The sequence below is a fragment of the Gnatocerus cornutus genome, chromosome 6 (assembly GCF_029298725.1).
Source record: "Gnatocerus cornutus isolate USDA-ARS CGAHR chromosome 6, icGnaCorn1.1, whole genome shotgun sequence".
NCBI classification, from domain to species: Eukaryota; Metazoa; Arthropoda; class Insecta; order Coleoptera; family Tenebrionidae; genus Gnatocerus; species Gnatocerus cornutus.
The window spans coordinates 15,564,727-15,585,064 of NC_142238.1; the positions used below are offsets into that span (position 1 = coordinate 15,564,727).

Here is a 20,338-nt window from a genome sequence, read left to right on the forward strand (position 1 = left end):
AAACAGGCGAGGAGCGAATATAAAGGCTGCTATCAGTTGTTATTGCACAAGAAACTGCTAACAAACGACTGATCCGCATAATTTCCAAAAGCCGAAGCTCGGGAAAATTGATTTCTCTCATCACGACGTGTGATGTGCGATAAGCTCAATGCTCATCTTCTTACATCGAAGAAAGAACGCCAGTTTCGCCCGAAATGCGCACAAATTAAAGAAAATATTGCGTTTTCATAAAAATGCAAATGCTGCACTCAACCAGGATGCAAACAGATTACAGTTAGAATAATAGGAGCAAATAGAAAATCGATAGTTTTTTCCCCGCACTTGATGCAAAATTAAACAACGGAAGAACTCCACCGCAGGAAAATGAAAATAACTTGAAATATGCCAGTTTAAACAGCAGCCGCTGCTTCACAAAAAATGATCAAAAATGGAACGTTGACAGTTGATAAATAAATACATTGGAGTTCATCGAAAGGGGAACGGGAGAGCATCATCGGGGACCATGTTCAATGCACGACATCAATTTTACGCTCGATGCATTCGTCCCTACCTCTCGGATTATGCCACAAATACGGAAACGTCATCTGTTGTATCGAATCAAATTGGATAACGGGCTTTATTGATAAGAGCCAATTAGTCAATGAGAGGTTTTGGATGCGCCTTCACTTATTCAAGAAAACGGACGTTATTTATGTAAGTGCACTAAATTTTATACAGGGTGTTATGGAAATGAGTACACAAAATTCAACTGGTAAAAGAACTCACCATTTGCGACAACTTCTCTTAATAATTTTTTTTTAAATCGCATGTTTTTAAACTAATTTCCCCCCCCTACATTTTGACGAGTCGCCCACCTATCATTGAATTGCTATAAAATTAAACAACAAAAAAGCATAAAAAAACTCTGCGTTATCAGTTCACTTGTAAAACACTTTATTAATGACCATTCTAAATTAATTTGCGGTGCTGTTTAGAACTATTAAGTTTAACATAAAGTAAAACATTTTGGGAATTTACAAAAATTGTATTCAAAAAAGTCATAACAGGTTATGAAATTAAATACACAAAATTTAACCGGTTAGAACGTATCAAGATCTACAACTTTTCTAAATAATTCTTTTAGTAAACGCATTTTAATTTTCGCTTTTTCCGCCCTTAATTTGGCCAACCGTTCGATATCTCTAAACAAATTCACTTTCATTTCTGCAATTTTTTGTCATAAAAACGACTGATCAGCTGTAATTTAATTAAAAACGCTCAGTTTCTTGTGAATTTTTACAGTGTCAAGGTATCAGATCGTTCTTAAAGTGCAAAAGGTGGTACAAAATGGTTTATACCATCATGGAATACACGGATATGATGCTTCTCTATGGGGAAGGTCGGGGTAAAGCGTCTGTACAGTACTCGTGTCCCAATGGCTAAATGTGCACTTTGAAAACAAGTGGATAAGTAGAAATGAACCAGTGTTGTGGCCCCCTCGTTCGCCAGACTTAAATCTCCGCGATTTTTTCTTGTGGTTACATATGAAAGAGTTGGTGTACGCGAACTCCGTGGATTCAGTGGAAAAATTAAGTGAACGTGTGAATGCTGGGGCTGAAACAATTCCTTAAAACCCAGCGATAATTGTGAGAACACCAACTTCAATGGCCCGGAGAATTCAGGCATGCATTAAGAGTGAAGAACGGCATTTTGAACAATTTTTATAAACAAATTGTTCAATTGGGTTTTCGTGATTTTATTGCTGTTTTTTTTTCCTACAAACAAATGCGCGACAAAGTATCAACCTGATGTAACCACTCGTTTTTATGAAGCAATGGTTTTTGTCGCATAGAGGAAGGTTAGTATCCATAATGCATAGGCGGGTAACTCTTTTCACAGCAAATTTTCATTGATTTTTAATTCGAAAACGAAAGCATTTTGGAATTTTTTTTATTAAGAAAAGTTGTTGTATATGGTGAGTTCTCTTACCAGTTTAATTTTGTGTACTCATTTCCATAACACCCTGTATAAAAAACAGAATTAATTAAAAAAAAATTGACGAACCAAGTTATTTTAATATCGTGTGATTCATTAAATTTCCATTCTAGGTAGGCCGTGTATTTTGGACGTGCGTTGACTTCTTGTTCGATAACTAGTAAATCTCGCAAATATTAAGTCGAAACTACTGTAATGGTGTTAGTTAAGACATGAATTTTTTTCTCAAAGCTAACTGCGAATGAAAATTTAATGAATCACACAATATTTAGAGTGATGACCAAAATTAAGTCTTAAATTTTATAACTTTGAAATTTGGTGCAGTTAATGAGTAGTTCAAAAGTAGTAACCTCTGTTAATTTCATAAAAATCAAACAAAAATTCATAAAATTGGCAATTTTATTCCAAATGTTAGAAATTTTTTCCTCGTCATAAAAATAAAAAATTAAAATCTGTGTTTTCTGCTCTATAATTCTAAAATTTCATGCAGTTCATTAGTAGTTTGAAAGTAGTAACCTCCGCAAATTTCATCAAAATTAAACAAAAATTGACAGCTTCCTTTTAAAATAAAAATTTTCAAAATCTGTGATTGGAGCTCTATAATTTTGAAATTTGGTGCATTTAATAAATAGCTCAAAATTAGTAATTTGTGCAATTTTTTTAAAAATTAAACAAAAATTGACAAAATTAGAAATTTTATTGATAAATGTTGAAGATTTTTCGCGTGCCTTAAAAATGAAAAAATCCAAAATTTGTGTTTATAGCTATATCATTTTGAAATTTGGCGCAATTAATAAATAGTTCACAATTTATAATTTGTGCAAATTTTATCAAAATAAAACAAAAATTGACAATTAGAACTTTTATTCAAAGTGTTAAATTTTTTTGGCACTCTTTTAAATTAAACATTTCTAAAATCTGTAATTTGCTCTATAATTTGAAAATTTGGTACAGTTAATAAGTAGTTCAAAAGTAGTAACCTCCGTAAATTTCATAAAAATTAAACAAAAATTGACAGAATTAATAGTTATTTATGTATTAAGGGCATAATGTGGATGTTTATGTTCGAGGGCAATTAGATTAAAAGGTCGAGGGCCTTTGGCCCGAGACTTTGTAAGTTGCCCGAGATACATAAACATCAAGTTATGCCCGTGTTACATACAACGTTTTATGTCTTACCAATAAATTTTGATTTTTTAAAAATAAATAATTTCTCCACAAATACAAATTTCTGTTCTTGAATCTACATAAAGACTATAAAAAATACTTCACATGTCGTTTTGTGTTAGTTTAAAGATTTAATCATTTTAATTACCAATGGCTTTATATACAATTTCTGATTTCTACACTGTTTATTTGCGATAATTGAAACCACAAAATACTATTGCAGTTGATTTATAATTTATTAATCATTAGTTAATTCGTTAATAACTAGGAACTATGTTATTAGCATTATTTTTATTATTGTTATTAAAATAACCTAGTGTCATGTCAATGAAATTAATCTTAGAACGCTTTGCAAAACAATTGAAAGCGTATCAAGATGGCAGGTAAAATTCCATCTAAAATTGTTAAAAACGCTGCAAAAGCCACTGAAAGTTTATTGCCAACAAAATCTAAAGATTTATACGATAAAGAATACGAAAAATTCATAACATGGATAACCCATTTGACATAACCTCAAAAAAACACGCGCGCACATGCGAACTCCAAAGCATGAATGTGTTACAGCTTCAAAACATTACAACCAGTTTATTTATTCAGGTACCTTTTGAATTTGACTGTTTGATGATAATTAAGTTTAAATGCAATTTGAATATGGCGGGCAAAGAAAGCAAGTCGATTCGTAGCCAATCGCTGTTTGTTGTGAGGTTGCTAAGACACTTTAATGCCCTAGGGCGTAATTGTACCTCTAACGTACCGCAAATCCCAGCCATAAAGAGCCAATAATTAAACGGTAAGACATAAAAATTTTATTGAAAATATTGGAAACTTATGGGTTTCTTTTAAAATAAAAATTTCCAAAATCTGTGTTGTTTGCTCTATGATTTTGAAATTTGATGCAGTTAACAAATAGTTCAAAATTAGTAATTTGCACAAATTTCATCAAAATTAAATAAATATTCACAGAATTAGGAATTTTATTGGTATATGTTGAAAATTTTTTGCTTATCTTGAAAATAAAAATATCCAAAATCTGTGTTTGTGGCTCTACCATTTTAAAATTTAATGGAGTTGATAAACAGTTCAAAATTAGTAATTTGTAAAACTTTTGTAAAAATAAAACAAAAATTTTCAGAATTAAAAATTTTATTCAAAATGTTGGAAATTTTCGGCTTTCTTTTAAAATTAAAATTTCCAAAATCTGTGTTTGTAGCTCTATGATTTTAAAATTTATTGCAGTTAATAAATGGTTCAAAATTAGTATTTAGCGCAAATTTTATCAAAATTAAATAAAAATTCACAGAATTAGGAATTTTATTGATAAATGTTGAAAAATTTTCGCTGGCCTGTGAATAAAAAAATTTCGAAAATCTGTGTTAGTAAGTAGCTCTTTTAAAATTTGATGCAGTTAATAAATAGTTCAAAATTAGTAATTTGTGCAAATTTCATAAAAACGAAACAAAAATTAACAGAATTAGAAATTTTATTGATACTTATTGGAAATTTTTTGCTCGTCTTAAAAATAAAAAATCAAAATCTGTGTTTTCAACTGTATGTATAGTTTTAAAACTTGGTGCAGTTGATAAAATAAAACAAAAATTGACAGAATTTGGAATTTTATTCAAAATGTTAAAAATTTTCGGCTCCCTTTTACAATAAAAATTTTCATAATCTGTGGTTGTAGTTCTATAATTTAAAAATTTGCTGCAGTTGATAAGTAGTTCAAAAGTAATAACCTCCGCAATTTTCATAAAAAAAAACAAAAATTTGCAGAATTACAAATTTTATTGCTCTCATTTTGTAACTGAATTAGAAAAATTGCAATTTTTAGAAATTTTCAATCCAATCAATAACTCGCCCTCGTATTCACAAAAACTCTCGTTCAATCGATGTAAATGCACTAGATTTTTAATAAAACTTTCCTACAACGTCAGGAATATGAGTTCCGATCTTATCAAAGTAACATTCTTTTGAAGTCGCTATGATACATAATATAACGACATATCTCTCAACGGTGTTAAAAGAGCTAAATGTGCTTGACACCACCTTGTCATGATACCATCAAATGGCGTGAATAAAGGATGGAGGGTAAATGCAGACGTCAGACGTGCCCTGTTGCGGTGGAGAAACGCTAAAACACAAAATTTACCCGGAAATAATCCCCAAGAGCTTTATTGACTGGACACAGCGTCCATTTGGATTCTCACTTAAATAACCGTTAAATGCGAACAAAATAGTTCATTAATCAGCAAATCTAGTTAAATCCACCCATTTGCCCGACAAAATTTCTCAGTAAAAATAACGCAGTTCCGGTTTTTTAATTAGCGCTGACGTGATTTCTAATTAAACTCTGCCATCTCAACGCAGCCGTCAAAAACCGGAGACAATAAAACAATAACATTAATACCGTCAAGTGTAACCCTTTGAACAGCAGTAATTACTCTCGTAGAGTTCCTGTTGATAAACACAAGTAATTCCTGTTGCAAACAATGTCTATATAAATACTCGTGTGAAATCTATTTATACCTCTGCATGTTCGAGTGCCAGAATAAATTTAAACTCGAGCCATAACGTTCTGCGTCGCGTCGAAATATCTCCAAACTTACAATGTCTCCGAAGAATCAAGTTCATCCTTTGAGTTATCTGTGTGTTAAACTCGTCGCCATGAAGTTAACACAAGCTCTGTCTGACGAAGAAGGTCGAAATTATGACGTTGTTGAACGCTATCTCCTAGACGCCACCTACGAAGTTATCCAAGAGTTACTGAAGAATATTTTGAATTCTGTGAATTTAGACGCTGCGACGAGATTTAGTTGTTTGCAAGTGTTGTTGAGGACTGATGTGAAGAAGTTGGACACTGGAATTTTCCCTCATTCGTACTATGAAGATATTCTGGAGGTTATCACACAGAAAGGAGTGGGATTAAGACAATTGAATCTCAAAGGCGTGTGGGTGAGGGAGTATCCTGAAGAACTCAACAAACTTATCAAGAATTTGACTAAAATAAAGGTGTTGGTGATCCCACACATGGCCGATGACTCCGTTTTAGAGGCCACAAAAGCCTGTGCAGAATTAACAGTGTTGGATATTTCGGGGGAGTGCGCATTCACAGCTCAAGGGTTGCAACACCTTCCAACCACTTTAACAGTCTTGGATGTTGGGTACTTCGGAAAAAGAAGCGTGTGCCTTCCTGAGGACTCCACAGAGGATATCATCGCGGAAGTCATCGAGCACCTTCCTCATTTAACATCGCTTAAGACGTACTCATTTACCGGGAGCTCTCTGTTGACTCTCTTCAAGAAAAACCCCAATTTCAAAACGCGTCTCAAGTACATCCGAGACACTGGTACCACTGAAGAGGTGATGGATGCCATCCTCCACACGTGTGGAAATTTAGAGAGCATCTACATGAACTCCCCCGAGTCAGGAGTCATCAGTGGCCTCAGCGGCCTCAAGAGAATCTCCTGCGTGAAACTCGTCAGTCACAACGGAGGAGATCTTCTCACGTATTTAACATCCGCAGGGTCTAATCTGCAGGTGGTCAAACTCCACCACAACAAAACGGTGTGTTTGAACTTATGTGATATTAGTTGGTGCGTTCCGAACCTCCAAACCCTCGAGTGTTTCCAACTGGACTTGTCCTTTCCTCACATGGACACCTTCTTCATGAACCTGGAGAACCTCGAGATCCTCTACTGTGATATCAGCGATTCCTCCTTAAAAAACATTCTCACCAACTGCCCGTTTCTTCGTCGTGTTATAATCGGCTGCGTGATCAACATGACCGACGGTGATATTTTCCGTCTTTGTGCAGAATGCGATTTTCTATGTTTAGAAGAACTGTGGTTATCCTGCGCGCGGTGTCTGACTTCCATTTCGGTGGAGCTATTAATGAGCCATTGCCCCAATTTGAGGGTGATTGGGCAATTGAGCGGTTGGGATATTCATCCTGAAGAAATCGAGTATTTGAGATCGGTGATTCTGTACACAAACACAGATTTAACTTTGTTGCCTCTGGGTACGTTAGCATGAGCCGTTCGATACAAATTTTATTACTCTTGTGGCTTTTTCAAATTGGTCGGATATATTAAAGATCGATACAAAACTGGTTTAAAAATTTAGCGTTTTGTTTAAATTGCTGACGTGGAATAATTTACGTCATCTCTAATTCAAAAATGGCAATTTTATGAACTAGTGAATATCTGCAGTTTTGTATGGTTTGGTGTCGTGTTTTATTTACGAGGACGAGATTAAAAGTACGTATTTTTGTATTGAACATTGATGAAAATGGTTTGATTAATGGAACCGTTATATTGTCGAATTCAAAAATGTGATGTAAACCGCAAATATTAAGTGGATTTATTTTTATAACTCTAGGAATCATTTAATATGCTAAGCCAATAAATAAATATATTTCATTGTTAATTTCTGTTTTTTGGATTTATTCGGCTTTGGTGCAAATTACCTGTACAAACATAAAACGTAGCGCATAATCCGATATCTGCAAATAATGGAGAAAATGGAATTTCCATCAACAATTTCAATAAAAAAATTAACTTGAAATCATTCAATGTGCCTGAAAAAATACAACAGTTAGAGCACGAGTAAAGAAACGAAAGACAATGCGATAATAACTGTCTTTTTCTTCGATGCTTTGGAGTTACTTCATATCATTGCTTTTCAATTGTTTTCGATGTTTTCACAACTTAAAGCACTGTTTTGTGAGCTGGCACACCTGTCGACTGCAAACATTTTGGTCATCATTAGATTTAAAAATTTTAAAAATTGTGTCTTCTATGTAATAATTTTTTTTTTGGTACAATTTATGAACAAGATGAAATTGTACTCAGCAAATTGCATTGCTACATCTTAAAATTGTCATGTTTACAAGCATCTATAGCCCATGTTAAATCTTCTTGACTGTGATAATTAGAAATTACAAAATTAATTAAAAAATTAATGCTATTTTAGATTTTTTTGAAAATGGTGGATGCGCTAAATCGTCTTGAAAATAAAAGTTTGTAAATCTGAGAGTGTTCAAGCAATAACAATACAACTTAGGGAGTTTACTGGTTTGGTATTGCTTATTAACTTCCCCAATTTAGAGTGTTGCAGAGCAAAAAAGAACAGTTTTTAAGATTTTTTATTTCGCAGATGATCAAAAAATTTTATTTTTTTTTAATAAAAATTTGTAACTCTGGAATTTTTTACGGGGTGACAATAAAATTTAGGGAGTTTACTACTTTAAGCCTGATTATTAACTTTCCCAAATTAGAATGTTGTAGAGCAAAAAACACTGTTTTAGAATTTTTTATTGTGCAAATGATCTAAAAATTTCCAATTTTTCAAAACAAGAATTTGTAACTTTGAGAGTTTTTAAGCAATGCTAATAAAATTTGAGAAGTTAACTGGTTTGGACATACTTATCAACTTTCCCTAATTAGAACGCTGTAGAGCAAAAGACACAGTTTTTAGCATTTTTTTTATTATGCAGAGTATCTAAAAATTTCCAATTTTTTTAAATAAAAATTTGTAATTTTAGTAGTTTTTAAGTAATGCTAATAAAATATGGGGAGTTTACTAATCCGTACCTGCTTATCAATTCCTCAAAAAGCAAAAGTCCCAGTTTTTAGAATTTTTTATTTCTCAGTTGATCAAAAAATTTCCAACTTTTTAAAATAAAAATTTTTAACTCTGTATTTTTTTTACGCGGTAACAATAAAATTTAGAGAGTTTACTACTTTAAGCCGGTTTATTAACTTCCCCAAATGTTGTAGAGCAAAAGTCACAGTTTTTAGAATTTTTTATTTCGCTGATTTTCTATTTTTCAAAATAAAAATTTGTAACTCCGGAAGCTTTTAAACAATGAGAATAAAATTTGGAGAGTTTACTAGTTTAAATCAGTTTATTACCTTCCCCAAATTAAAACGTTGTAGAGTAAAAGACACAGTTTTTGGAATTTTTCATTTCGCTGATGACTTAAAAATTTTCTATTTTTCAGAATAAAAATTTGTAACTCTGGAAGTTTTTAAGCAATGCCAATAAAATTTGGAAAGTCTACTAGTTTGAATCTGTTTATTAACTTCCCCAAATTAGAACGAGACACAATTTTAAGAATTTTTCATTTTTCAGGTAAACAAAAAATTTTAAAATAAAAATTTGTAACTCTGGAAATTTTTACGCGGTGACAATGAAATTTAGGGAGTTTACTGCTTTAAACCTGCTTATCAACTTCTTCAAATTCGAATGAAAGACACAGTTTTTAGAATTTTTTAATTCGCAGATGAACTAAAAATTTCGAATTTTTCAAAATAAAAATATGTAACTCTGGGAGTTTTCACATAATAACAATAAAATTTTGGGAGTTTGGTGGTTTGGACCCGCTGATCCACTCCCCCAAACTATACAATCGTAGAACATAATACACATTTTTTAGAATCATTTAATTTTTTAGATAAACCAAAAACTTTCAATTTTTGAAAATAAAAATTTGTAATTCTAAGAGTTGGACAATAACAGACCTGCTTATTAACTCCTCAATTTTCCCTAATTCGGCACACTTATTCTAATTTTATTGTCGTATGACCAAAGTAACCAAAATTCTAGACATCCAAATAAAATATTGAAACTTTCGGTACGAACTAAAATCAAAATTTTCGGATTTATGTATTCAGTTTGGTCGCAAATTGCCTATGCGCAAAATCCGGCATTACATAGATTTCGTATAATCCTCGATATAATCTGATATCAACAGATAATGGAGAAAATGTAATTCTCCATCAACAATTTTCACAAAAAAAATGCAGGAATCATTCAATGCGCTTGAAATAAACACAACAGGAAGAGCTCAAGCAAAAACAACTAAAGACAATGCGATAATAAAATTACCCCCGTCAAATGTAACCCTTTGAGCAGTATTCCGCCAGCAAGTAATTACTCTCGTGTTGATCAACACAAATAATTCACGTTCCAGCAGCGCTGCTATAAATGCTGTGTGAAATCTATTTATAATACTGCGAGATGGTGGAATAAATGTTTGCAAAAATGTTGGTATTACGTCTTGTCACACGTCACCTCGCGTATTAACTTTTCCTGAGATTTAACGGACGAGCGGAAACGTGAAGTTGTTTAAGAGTTGCTAAAACATATTTAGAATTCGGATTATCTCTTTGCGAGGTTTGGATGTTAACAAATTCTCTCTCCAATTTGACATGTGTGTTAGTCCAAAACTCGCTCATAAATAAATGATTTTTTGTGAACTTCGCAAATTGAATTAAAATTCAGGTGTGGGAGTAAAATTCGCCCAAGCGACTGCTATAAAATATTTCTCCGTTTTCTTGGTCCGTTAAAGATTCACGAAACCCCACTTTATCACTGTAATGAGAATCAATAATGGACTGGATATTTAGTCCAAAATATCAATTAGGAGCTGGGAATATTGATAAACCGTTGTATTATAGAGTTACAAATTGCGGAGCCGGCGGTCATTGGGGGCAGTGCAGATGGCTTCTGAGCTATGCACTTAATTGGCTCTTCCCGTCTCAATTTTCAACGGGGAAAAATTTCGAATATTTCCGACCTGGAAAATTGTTCAATATTTCGGTCTAGCTGCGACGGCGGTTATGGCTTTCCTACGTCAATAACTTACAAATTGTTTATTTACTTTATGGCTTTGGAATTATACAAAGTATGTTCCGACTTCGAGATGTTCACTGCACTTTTTAAATAAACTGTTTCGATATAAAAGCGTAATAAAATTTAGAAGTCGTATCTTTGGAGAACAAAGAGTGGCTCTCAGCATATTTTCGAGATATAAAATGAAAAATACCGTGTTCGTTTTATTATTGCATTAACATCGACTTGACTTGTTTGTCTCTTATTCTGGCTTTAACTGTTGATTATAAAAATATGTTTAAGGTTTAGAGTGTTACGGCGCGTCGTAAAAGACTCATTTAACGTTTTTATGAAATTATCTTTTTTCTTTAGTCTGGTTTTAATGGCTTCGTTCTTACAGCGGCTCTTGATGATGGAAACTTAAAAAATTTACTTCAAGAGTTACGACAATCTGCGTTTTATTTTTAAAATAGAACTTTATTTACTGACCTTTTTAATTATGAAGCAAAAAGGCAGAAATTTTTTAAGCCAGGGCTTTTACTCATTGATTAACTCAATTAATTATTCAGAAAAATCAACAATTTTTGTTTTCTGTTTTTATTTTGTGTCGGAAAATTTCATTATTTTATTTGGATGCCTGTAATTTTGGTAATTTTAACGAAATTGCAATAAAAACGTTTTAAGAGATTCTTGCTACATGCTTATTAATTATGTCAAATTAATTAATTGTAGAGCATAAAACTGACTTTTCATAAAATTATTAATTTTTGGGTCAACCAATAAATTTCTAAGTTTTATTCGGATGCTCAAAATTTTAGTAATTGTAACCACACGGCGATTGGATTTTTTTTCTATGAGTCGTTAAATAGCTGTGCCAAATTACCTAATTATAGTGCAAAAAAGAAAATTTTTATAAATTTTTATTTTTAATCTTATTAGAGTCAAGAAATTTTAACATTTGTTACAGATGTTTGTAAATGAGATTACTTCAACAAAATAGCAGTCTAAATTTTGAATTAATTAATTACTTAATTATAAATAAAATTCAGAGTATAATAAGCCTCAATAACGTAAGTTTTCTTAAAAAAATTAGCGATAAAGATCGAAATTGTTTTTTCAAGAAATCTTTTTTAGGGTAATATTTGAGAAACTTTTTTGAAGCGAAAACGACGTTTCATGCTTTTGTGTTAAATACCAATAAAAAGAGCAGCTCAAAATCTATCATTTGGCCAAATTTTAGATTAGCAGGACGAGAAGCGCGCAAAAAAAAATCAAATTTTTTCATCGGTTGAGTCAAATTATATATTTTTTTTAAATTGACTATAAATTTTGTATACTTGAAAGTAGATTTTTAGCAGAAACCGGTAACAAAAACGGCATTTCTCTATCTGCTATAGTTTCCGAGATATAGATATTTACGAACGTTCAAAAATTTGGCCTTTTGGCAACAAATCAAAATTCTAATTGGCCAAAACACAGTTATTTGTTGTTGTACCAAACATTTGAGCCAGAATTTGGATTTCGCATAAAATTCTGCGTAAAATGAGCTCCAATATTATAAATTTGCGTCACAAATAACTTAGATATTGACTAAAAACGGTTTTTGCAACCGGTTTTTGGGAATTTTTTTAGTGTGATATTTAAAAAAAATTACAGGTCGAAATCGACGTTTAATGCCTTTAAGTTATATACCGATCGAAAGCGCAACTTAAAATCTATCATTTGGCCAAATTTTAAATTAGTAGTCCACAAGATGTGGTCAAAACACAAAAAATCAATTTTTTTTTCGTTAAAGCCAAAACAATTTTTTTTTTCAATAAAAAACGACTATTAGATTTGAGATAGTTAAGAGTTGATTTTCAGCAAACAACATGCGAGAAAAACGTCGCAAACGCAAAATTTCTAAAATATGGAGCCCTTTGGCCCTCTGATAACAACCCAAAACTTTACTTGACACAGTTATTTGTTGACAAACCAAAATTTTGAGCACGAATTTTGATTCTTTTTTTCATCGTTGACCTAAGTCAGAATTTTTTTTTCAATTTTCTATACCTGGAAGCAGATTTAATTGACTATAACTTAGTTGACGTTACAGATTTAGATTTAGCTTAAAATTTTGAGTGAAATAAGCACAAATAACTCAATAGCAACAATTCTACAAAAAATAATTTTTGTTCGGAGCGAAAATTTCAACATTCTCTTCGAATGCCCGTAATTTTGGTAATTTCAATGATATTATGCCAAGTTAATTAATTTTTAGAAAATCTCATTTTTGTTCGAACCATAATATTTGCCTGAATAAACTCGTTGGCCGCATTGAGTTGAACACCGGATCGACACCTGCATATGCTCATTTTCCAGTGCAATTTTCGCCAGAATTTTCCGCTAACTCGCCCTAAAGTGGCAGTAATGGCTGAAACTGACAGGCAATGAACAGCTAAAGCCTGATATCTAGATGCAGGAAGTGGATTATGCAAACGTAATTGCATTCTTGTAGTTTGCTTGAAATTCCTGCGGCGAGCTTGTTTTCATTCCATAATTGCTATCATATTTAGAAACTTCCGATTCTCTTGACCACAACCTCAACTTCAATTAAACAGTGTTGAGTGGTCGCCATCATTTTGAGTGATAACAATTACAGCAGCATGCAGACCGCATGAAACTTTTTTTAGTGTGGCCGTAAAATGCACGATGGCTTCAAACAACGCTGTAAACCTCCACACTCCGCCGTAATAAAAACAAAAATCCATCTATAAAATCTTAGTTGAAAGCAACGTCACTTCTAAAAGCAATGCAATTTCTTGCACTTTTCCATCATGAAAGATGTGCATGGCATCGCGACGTCGACGTGACAAGGGATTACACACGGCGACAGCCGCGGCGGTAGTGCCGTTCTCGTTCTCGTTGTCGTTTTATAATGAGACAATCTTCCGGCAAATGTTTCTTCTATGGTTAAGACAAATTTAAAACCACAAGAATGATGAAAAAACGGACTCGTTTTTTAGTGCTTGTCGAGGAAGGGAAGAAAAACGCGCTGGTTGGAAAATTTGCATTCGAATAACTTCCGTTAAACGTTTGCAAGGAGAAAACAAGCTGAATTATTCAGGGAAAACTGATATACGGGTCTGAAAGAGGACGTGATGAGAAATTAGCGCCGGTTAAACGCGACTGAGGACTGGAATGGTACGACTTTGCGATTGCGAAAAGAATTTTTTCGGATATAATTTTGGTAAAACTGATAATTTTTGTCACCGCGACAAGTGTTGCAATTTGCTTCCAGCCAGATGTGGTAATTTTCCATTCAATCGCGATTCGATGACGCAATAATTTGAACAAATTAATTATAGAAAATAAGCTTTTCTAAACATGAAAACCAATTGGAGTCGTAAAAGAACTAGTTGCATCTAGAGCGTAGTATGATTTTTTCTCTTGGATTAGCAAATATCTTCTCCGAATTTTATAGCTGTCGCACTAAAATTACCAAAATTACGAATTTTAAGAGAGGATTTTTCATATTTCGGCTTCTCCTTGAAGATAAATTTGTGTCTTTCAATCTACAATGTTGCAATTTGGCGGAATTATTTTAGAGCTAACAGCTAAAAATTTCCCCAAATTTCCCAAAATTTCATAGCTGTAACACTAAATTTACCAAAATTACGAATTTTAAAGAAGGATTTCTCATTGAAAATAAAATTTTCTAAAATTTGTATCTTTCGATCTTTAATGTTGCAATTTAGCAGAGTTAATAAACAAATAAAAATAAGTATTTTCCCCAAATTTCATAGCTGTAGCACTAAAATTACCAAAATTACGAATTTTAAAGGAGAATTTCTCATATTTAAAATAAAAATTTCTAAAATTTTTGTTTTTTGAGCTACATATTTGCAATATGACATTGTTTATACTCAATTAAACACTAATAATTTCCCCAAATTTCCTAGCTGTTGCACTAAAATTACCAAATTTACGAATTTTTAGGTAGGAGTTCTCAATTTTTTGGCTTTGCATTATAAAAATTTCTAAAATTTGTGTTTTGTGGTTTACAATGTTTCAATTTAGCAAAGTTAATAAACAATTACAAATAAGCATTTTCTCCAAATTTCATAGCTGTAACACTAAAATTATGAAAATTACGAATTTTAAGAGAGGATTTTTCATATTTCGGCTTCTCCTTGAAGATAACAATTTCTAAAATTTGTGTCTTTCAATCTACAATGTTGCAATTTCGCGGAGTTATTTTAGAGCTAACAGCTAAAAATTTCCCCAAATTTCCCAAAATTTCATAGCTGTAACACTAAATTTACCAAAATTACGAATTTTAAAGAAGGATTTCTCATTTTTCGGTTTCTCATTGAAAATATTTTTTTTTTAAATTTGTATCTTTCGATCTTTAATGTTGCAATTTAGCAGAGTTAATAAACAAATAAAAATAAGTATTTTTCCCCACATTTCATAGCTGTAACACTAAAATTACCAAAATTACAAATTTTAAAAGAGGATTTCTCATATTTAAAATAAAAATTTCTAAAATTTTTGTTTTTTGAGCTACATATTTGCAATATGACAGAGTTTATACTCAATTAAACACTAATAATTTCCCCAAATTTCCTAGCTGTTGCACTAAAATTACCAAAATTACGAATTTTTAGGTAGGATTTCTCAATTTTTTGGCTTTGCATTGAAAATAAAAATTTCTAAAATTTGTGTTTTGTGGTTTATAATGTTTCAATTTAGCAGAGTTAATAAACAATTACAAATAAGCATTTTCTCCAAATTTCATAGCCGTAACACTAAAATTATGAAAATTACGAATTTTAAGAGAGGATTTTTCATATTTCGGCTTCTCCTTGAAGATAACGATTTCTAAAATTTGTGTCTTTCAATCTACAATGTTGCAATTTGGCGGAGTTATTTTAGAGCTAACAGCTAAAAATTTCCCCAAATTTCCCAAAATTTCATAGCTGTAACACTAAATTTACCAAAATTACGAATTATAAAGAAGGATTTCTCATTTTTCGGTTTCTCATTGAAAATATTTTTTTTTTAAATTTGTATCTTTCGATCTTTAATGTTGCAATTTAGCAGAGTTAATAAACAAATAAAAATAAGTATTTTTCCCCACATTTCATAGCTGTAACACTAAAATTACCAAAATTACAAATTTTAAAAGAGGATTTCTCATATTTAAAATAAAAATTTCTAAAATTTTTGTTTTTTGATGTACATATTTGCAATTTGGTAGAGTTAATCTTTGATTATAAACGAGTAATTTCCTAAAATTTCATAGCTGTTGCACAAAAAACCCAAAATTTCGAATTTTTGGGCTCATATTTTAGCTGCGCTTTGAAAATAAAAATTTCTAAAATTCTTCCTACAATCTCTGATTGTCGCTTAAAGTATCTTCTGACCAACCGTTTACCTTTTAGCCGCCTCTGTCTGATTGCCGCCGACTGAAAAACTAAACATCCGAATTGAATATAATTTAATTCTGACTTTCGAAGTCCGATTCCGTTTGAGTCTCATGCAAATCCATTTGCAGATTTAATTCCGTTCGAGACCAAACCAAATTCTTAAGTTTTTCTCAAAGTTTTTTTTTATTTAATTTCATTCATTTTAAAGATTAAACATTGCAAGTCACACTATGCTCTGATATTTCACAAAAGGCGATAATGATTGAGAACACACCCAAATCTCCAAAACACGTAATTTTCGAATCGTTCTAATTTTGTAAGAATTGCGACAAAGTGGTGTCTCTGCCGAAGCGTTTGATTTGTTCAAAGCGTTTGTTTGAGTTCAAATAATTGACGGCCACAAAAATCATTTTGATTTGATTTTGTTAATAAAAATGATTACAGAAATTTCTTTGCGTTTCATTTGTCTTATAAACTTGAACTTGAATTTGGAGTTACACAACATGAATGATTTAGAATTTGTTTTTTGAGCAAAACACACAACGTTCAATTGGGGATCATTTCCACCTATATGCACATTAATTTCATCAACAATCATTACAACATGAAAAACAACAAACCAGAATAATCAAGACACGCAAAAGCAAGGATCATCGAACTATTTCAGGACTAAAAATGTACACTTTTTGATTTCCCATTTTTTTTTAAATATAATTGTATGTCCTTTTTACCTCGAGCTCTGCTGAAAATGCGTTCTCGACACGTGTCATAAATAAGATATTGACATTTTTGTATCGCCGGGCATATCGTTATCCAACCGTGGAAGAATCTGTATGGAAGGCGAGAGATAACGGTTCGGCGTTAGACAGCAAAAACTAGACGAGCTGAAACAAAGGCGGTACGCAGACTGAATGGAAAGTGTGCTGAAACGCTCTAACACTCTTAAATGACATCCAGTCACACACGGTGACTGCCTTCTCATCGCCTGTCGACCTACAAGAATTCCTCTGATTCTGCCACACGGAGCTGCCATCGATTCTGCATGCAAGCACTGATTGTTGCGAGAACGAGACGTTTGTTGACGTTTTAGAGAATTAAAAAAACGTTAAATGGGAGACGAGAACTATTTTTCATTTGTGTACCAATGACAGCGATATCTACGGAGAGCAAATTTGATTAATGGTGACTTCGGAGTTATAAAAAGTTGAGATCCATTTTCAAGGGGGAAACGAAGGAACGGGTTTAAATGAAATGTATCCAGTAAAATTTGTTAGACTTGTCTATTTGTGCCAAATTTGCAGGTTTGACGAAATGGTGGATGCGCCGGGTAAATAGTTTTTTACTGTTGGTTGTGGTGATGCCACAGCGATAAAATTTAAGGATGTTGCTGATCTTGACTCATTTATCAACTGTGCCAAATTTTAAAATTTTAAAACAAGTGACTCGGATTTTAGAAATATTTTTAGGGCGAGCTCAACAGATTCAAAATTCTATAAAAAAAATATTTTTGGTTGTTTTAATGCCACAGCGATAAAATTTTGGGAGGAGGCTCCTTCTAACTCACCTATTCACCGTATCAAATTTCAAAATATTGGTACAACAGACCCAGATTTTTGAAAATTTTCTGTTTAGAACAAACAATACAATAAGCTTCAAAATTTTATAAAAAAAATTGTATCATCGGTTATGCTGGTTCCACAGCAATAAAATTTGAGAAAGTTACCACTCTCAACTCACTTATTAACTCTACCAAATTTTAAAGTTTTAGAACAACAGGCTCAGATTTTAGAAATTTTTATTTTTAGGGCGAACTAAAATGTTTCAAAATTTTATATAAAAAAAATATTTTTGATTATATTAGTGCCACAAGCATGAAATTGGTGGAGTTTACTACTCTTTAGTCATTTATTAACTGTCCCAAATTTCAAAATTCTGGTATACTCGTAACAGGCTCGGATTTTAGAAATTTTTATTTTCAAAACAAACCAAAATGTTTCAAAATTCTATGAAAAAAATGTATTTTTGGTTATGTTAGTGCAATAAAATTTTAAAAAGTTGCTCCTCCCAACTCACCTATTAATTGTACCAACTTTCAAAATTTTGGTAGAACAAACCCAGGTTTTAAAAATTTTTATTTCAAGAAAAATACAAAATGTTTTAAAATTCTAAAAAAAAATGCATCTTTGGTTATCTTGGCGCCACAGCCATAAAATTTGGGGAGGTTACTACCCTGAACGCATTTATTAACTGCACCAAATTTCAACATTTAAATACAACATGCTCGGATTTTACAAATTTTTATTTTTAATGCAAACAAAATGTTTTAAAATTCTATAAAAAAAATTATTTTGGGTTATGTTAGTGTCACACCGATAAAATTTTGGAAGGTTGCTTCTCCTAAGTCACTTATTAACTGTACCAAATTTCACAATTGTGGTACAATAAACTTAAATTTTAAAAATTTTTATTTTTAGAACGTGCTCAAAAAGTTTCTATGAAAAAAATTGTATATTTAATTATTTTGTTGGTTCCACAGCAATGATATTTGAGGAGGTTGCTACTCCTAACTCAATGAGTAACGGTACCAAATTTCAAAATTCTAGTACAAGTTCGGAATTTAGAAATTTTTATTTTTAGGGCAAACCAAAAAGTTTCAAAATTTTATGAAAAAAATTGCATCTTTACTGGTGTTGTTGCCACAGCAATGAAATTTGAGGAAGTTGTTTTTCCTAACTCATTTAAAGACTACCAAATTTCAAAATTCTGGTATAGCAGGCTCGGATTTTAGAAATTTTTATTTTTAAAACAAACCAAAATGTTTCAAAATTCTATGAAAAAAATGTATTTTTGGTTATGTTAGTGCTACAGCAATAAAATTTTAAGAGGTTGCTCCTCCCAACTCACCTATTAATTGTATCAACTTTCAAAATTTTGGTAGAACAAACCCAGGTTTTAAAAATTTTTATTTCAAGAAAAATACAAAATGTTTTAAAATTCTAAAAAAAAATTGCATCTTTGGTTATCTTGGCGCCACAGCCATGAAATTTGGGGAAGTTACTACCCTGAACGCATTTATTAACTGCACCAAATTTCAACATTTAAATACAACATGCTCGGATTTTACAAATTTTTATTTTTAATGCAAACCAAAATGTTTTAAAATTCTATAAAAAAAATTATTTTGGGTTATGTTAGTGTCACACCGATAAAATTTTGGGAGGTTTCTTCTCCTAAGTCACTTATTAACTGTACCAAATTTCACAATTGTGGTACAATAAACTCGAATTTTAAAAATTTTTATTTCTAGAACGTGCTCAAAATGTTTCTATGAAAAAATTGTATATTTAATTATTTTGTTGGTTCCACAGCACTGATATTTGAAGAGGTTGCTACTCCTAACTCAATGAGAAACGGTGCCAAATTTCAAAATTCTAGTACAACAAGTTTGGATTTTAGAAATTTTTATTTTTAGGGCAAACCAAAAAGTTTCAAAATTTTATGAAAAAAATTGTATCGTTGCTGGTGTTGGTGCCACAGCGATAAAATTTGAGGAGATTGCTTCTCCTAACTCACTTAAAAACTGTACCAAATTTCAAAATTCGGCTACAACAGGCCCGGAATTAAGAAATTTTTATTTTTAGATCGAGCTCAAAAGTTTCAAAATTTTATAAAAAAAATTGTATCTTTGGTTGTATTGGTGCCACAACAATGAAATTTGGAGAGGTTGGTATACTAGATTCATTTAGTAACTGTACTAAATTTGAAATATGTGGAACAGCAGACTCAGATTTTAGAAATTTTTGTTTTTAGGACAAGCTCAAAAGTTTCAAAATATACATATATTTTTTGAAGTAACGCGATAACAAAAAAAGCACAGAATTTAGGATTTGCAGCACATATTAGCACAGAATTATAACGTACGTTTTAACTTTTTTTTGCAATTTATGATACTCACACTTCAAATTTGCACATTTACCAAAATGGTGGATGCGCGGGGTAAATAAATAGTTTCCTACACTTTTAGTAATACAGTACACTTTTGAGTCCATAAGTTCTAAGCTGCAATTACAGTAATTTAATAATAATCGAGCGATATTGAAACGATCGACCACTCATGTATTCATAATTAATGCCTCGACTACATTCCCAAGGCTCTAAACATTGGTAGAAATTCG

General features: G+C 31.7%; 1 protein-coding gene across 1 annotated transcript; it reads left to right on the top strand.

The window, feature by feature from the left end:
- Positions 1-5,686: 5,686 nt before the first annotated feature.
- Positions 5,687-7,563, top strand: LOC148173366 (uncharacterized). Its single transcript, XM_088038763.1, has one exon. The coding sequence runs from the start codon at positions 5,746-5,748 to the stop codon at positions 7,168-7,170; it is 1,425 nt and encodes a 474-aa protein (XP_087894889.1). The 5' UTR covers positions 5,687-5,745; the 3' UTR covers positions 7,171-7,563.
- The last annotated feature ends 12,775 nt before the right edge of the window (positions 7,564-20,338 follow it).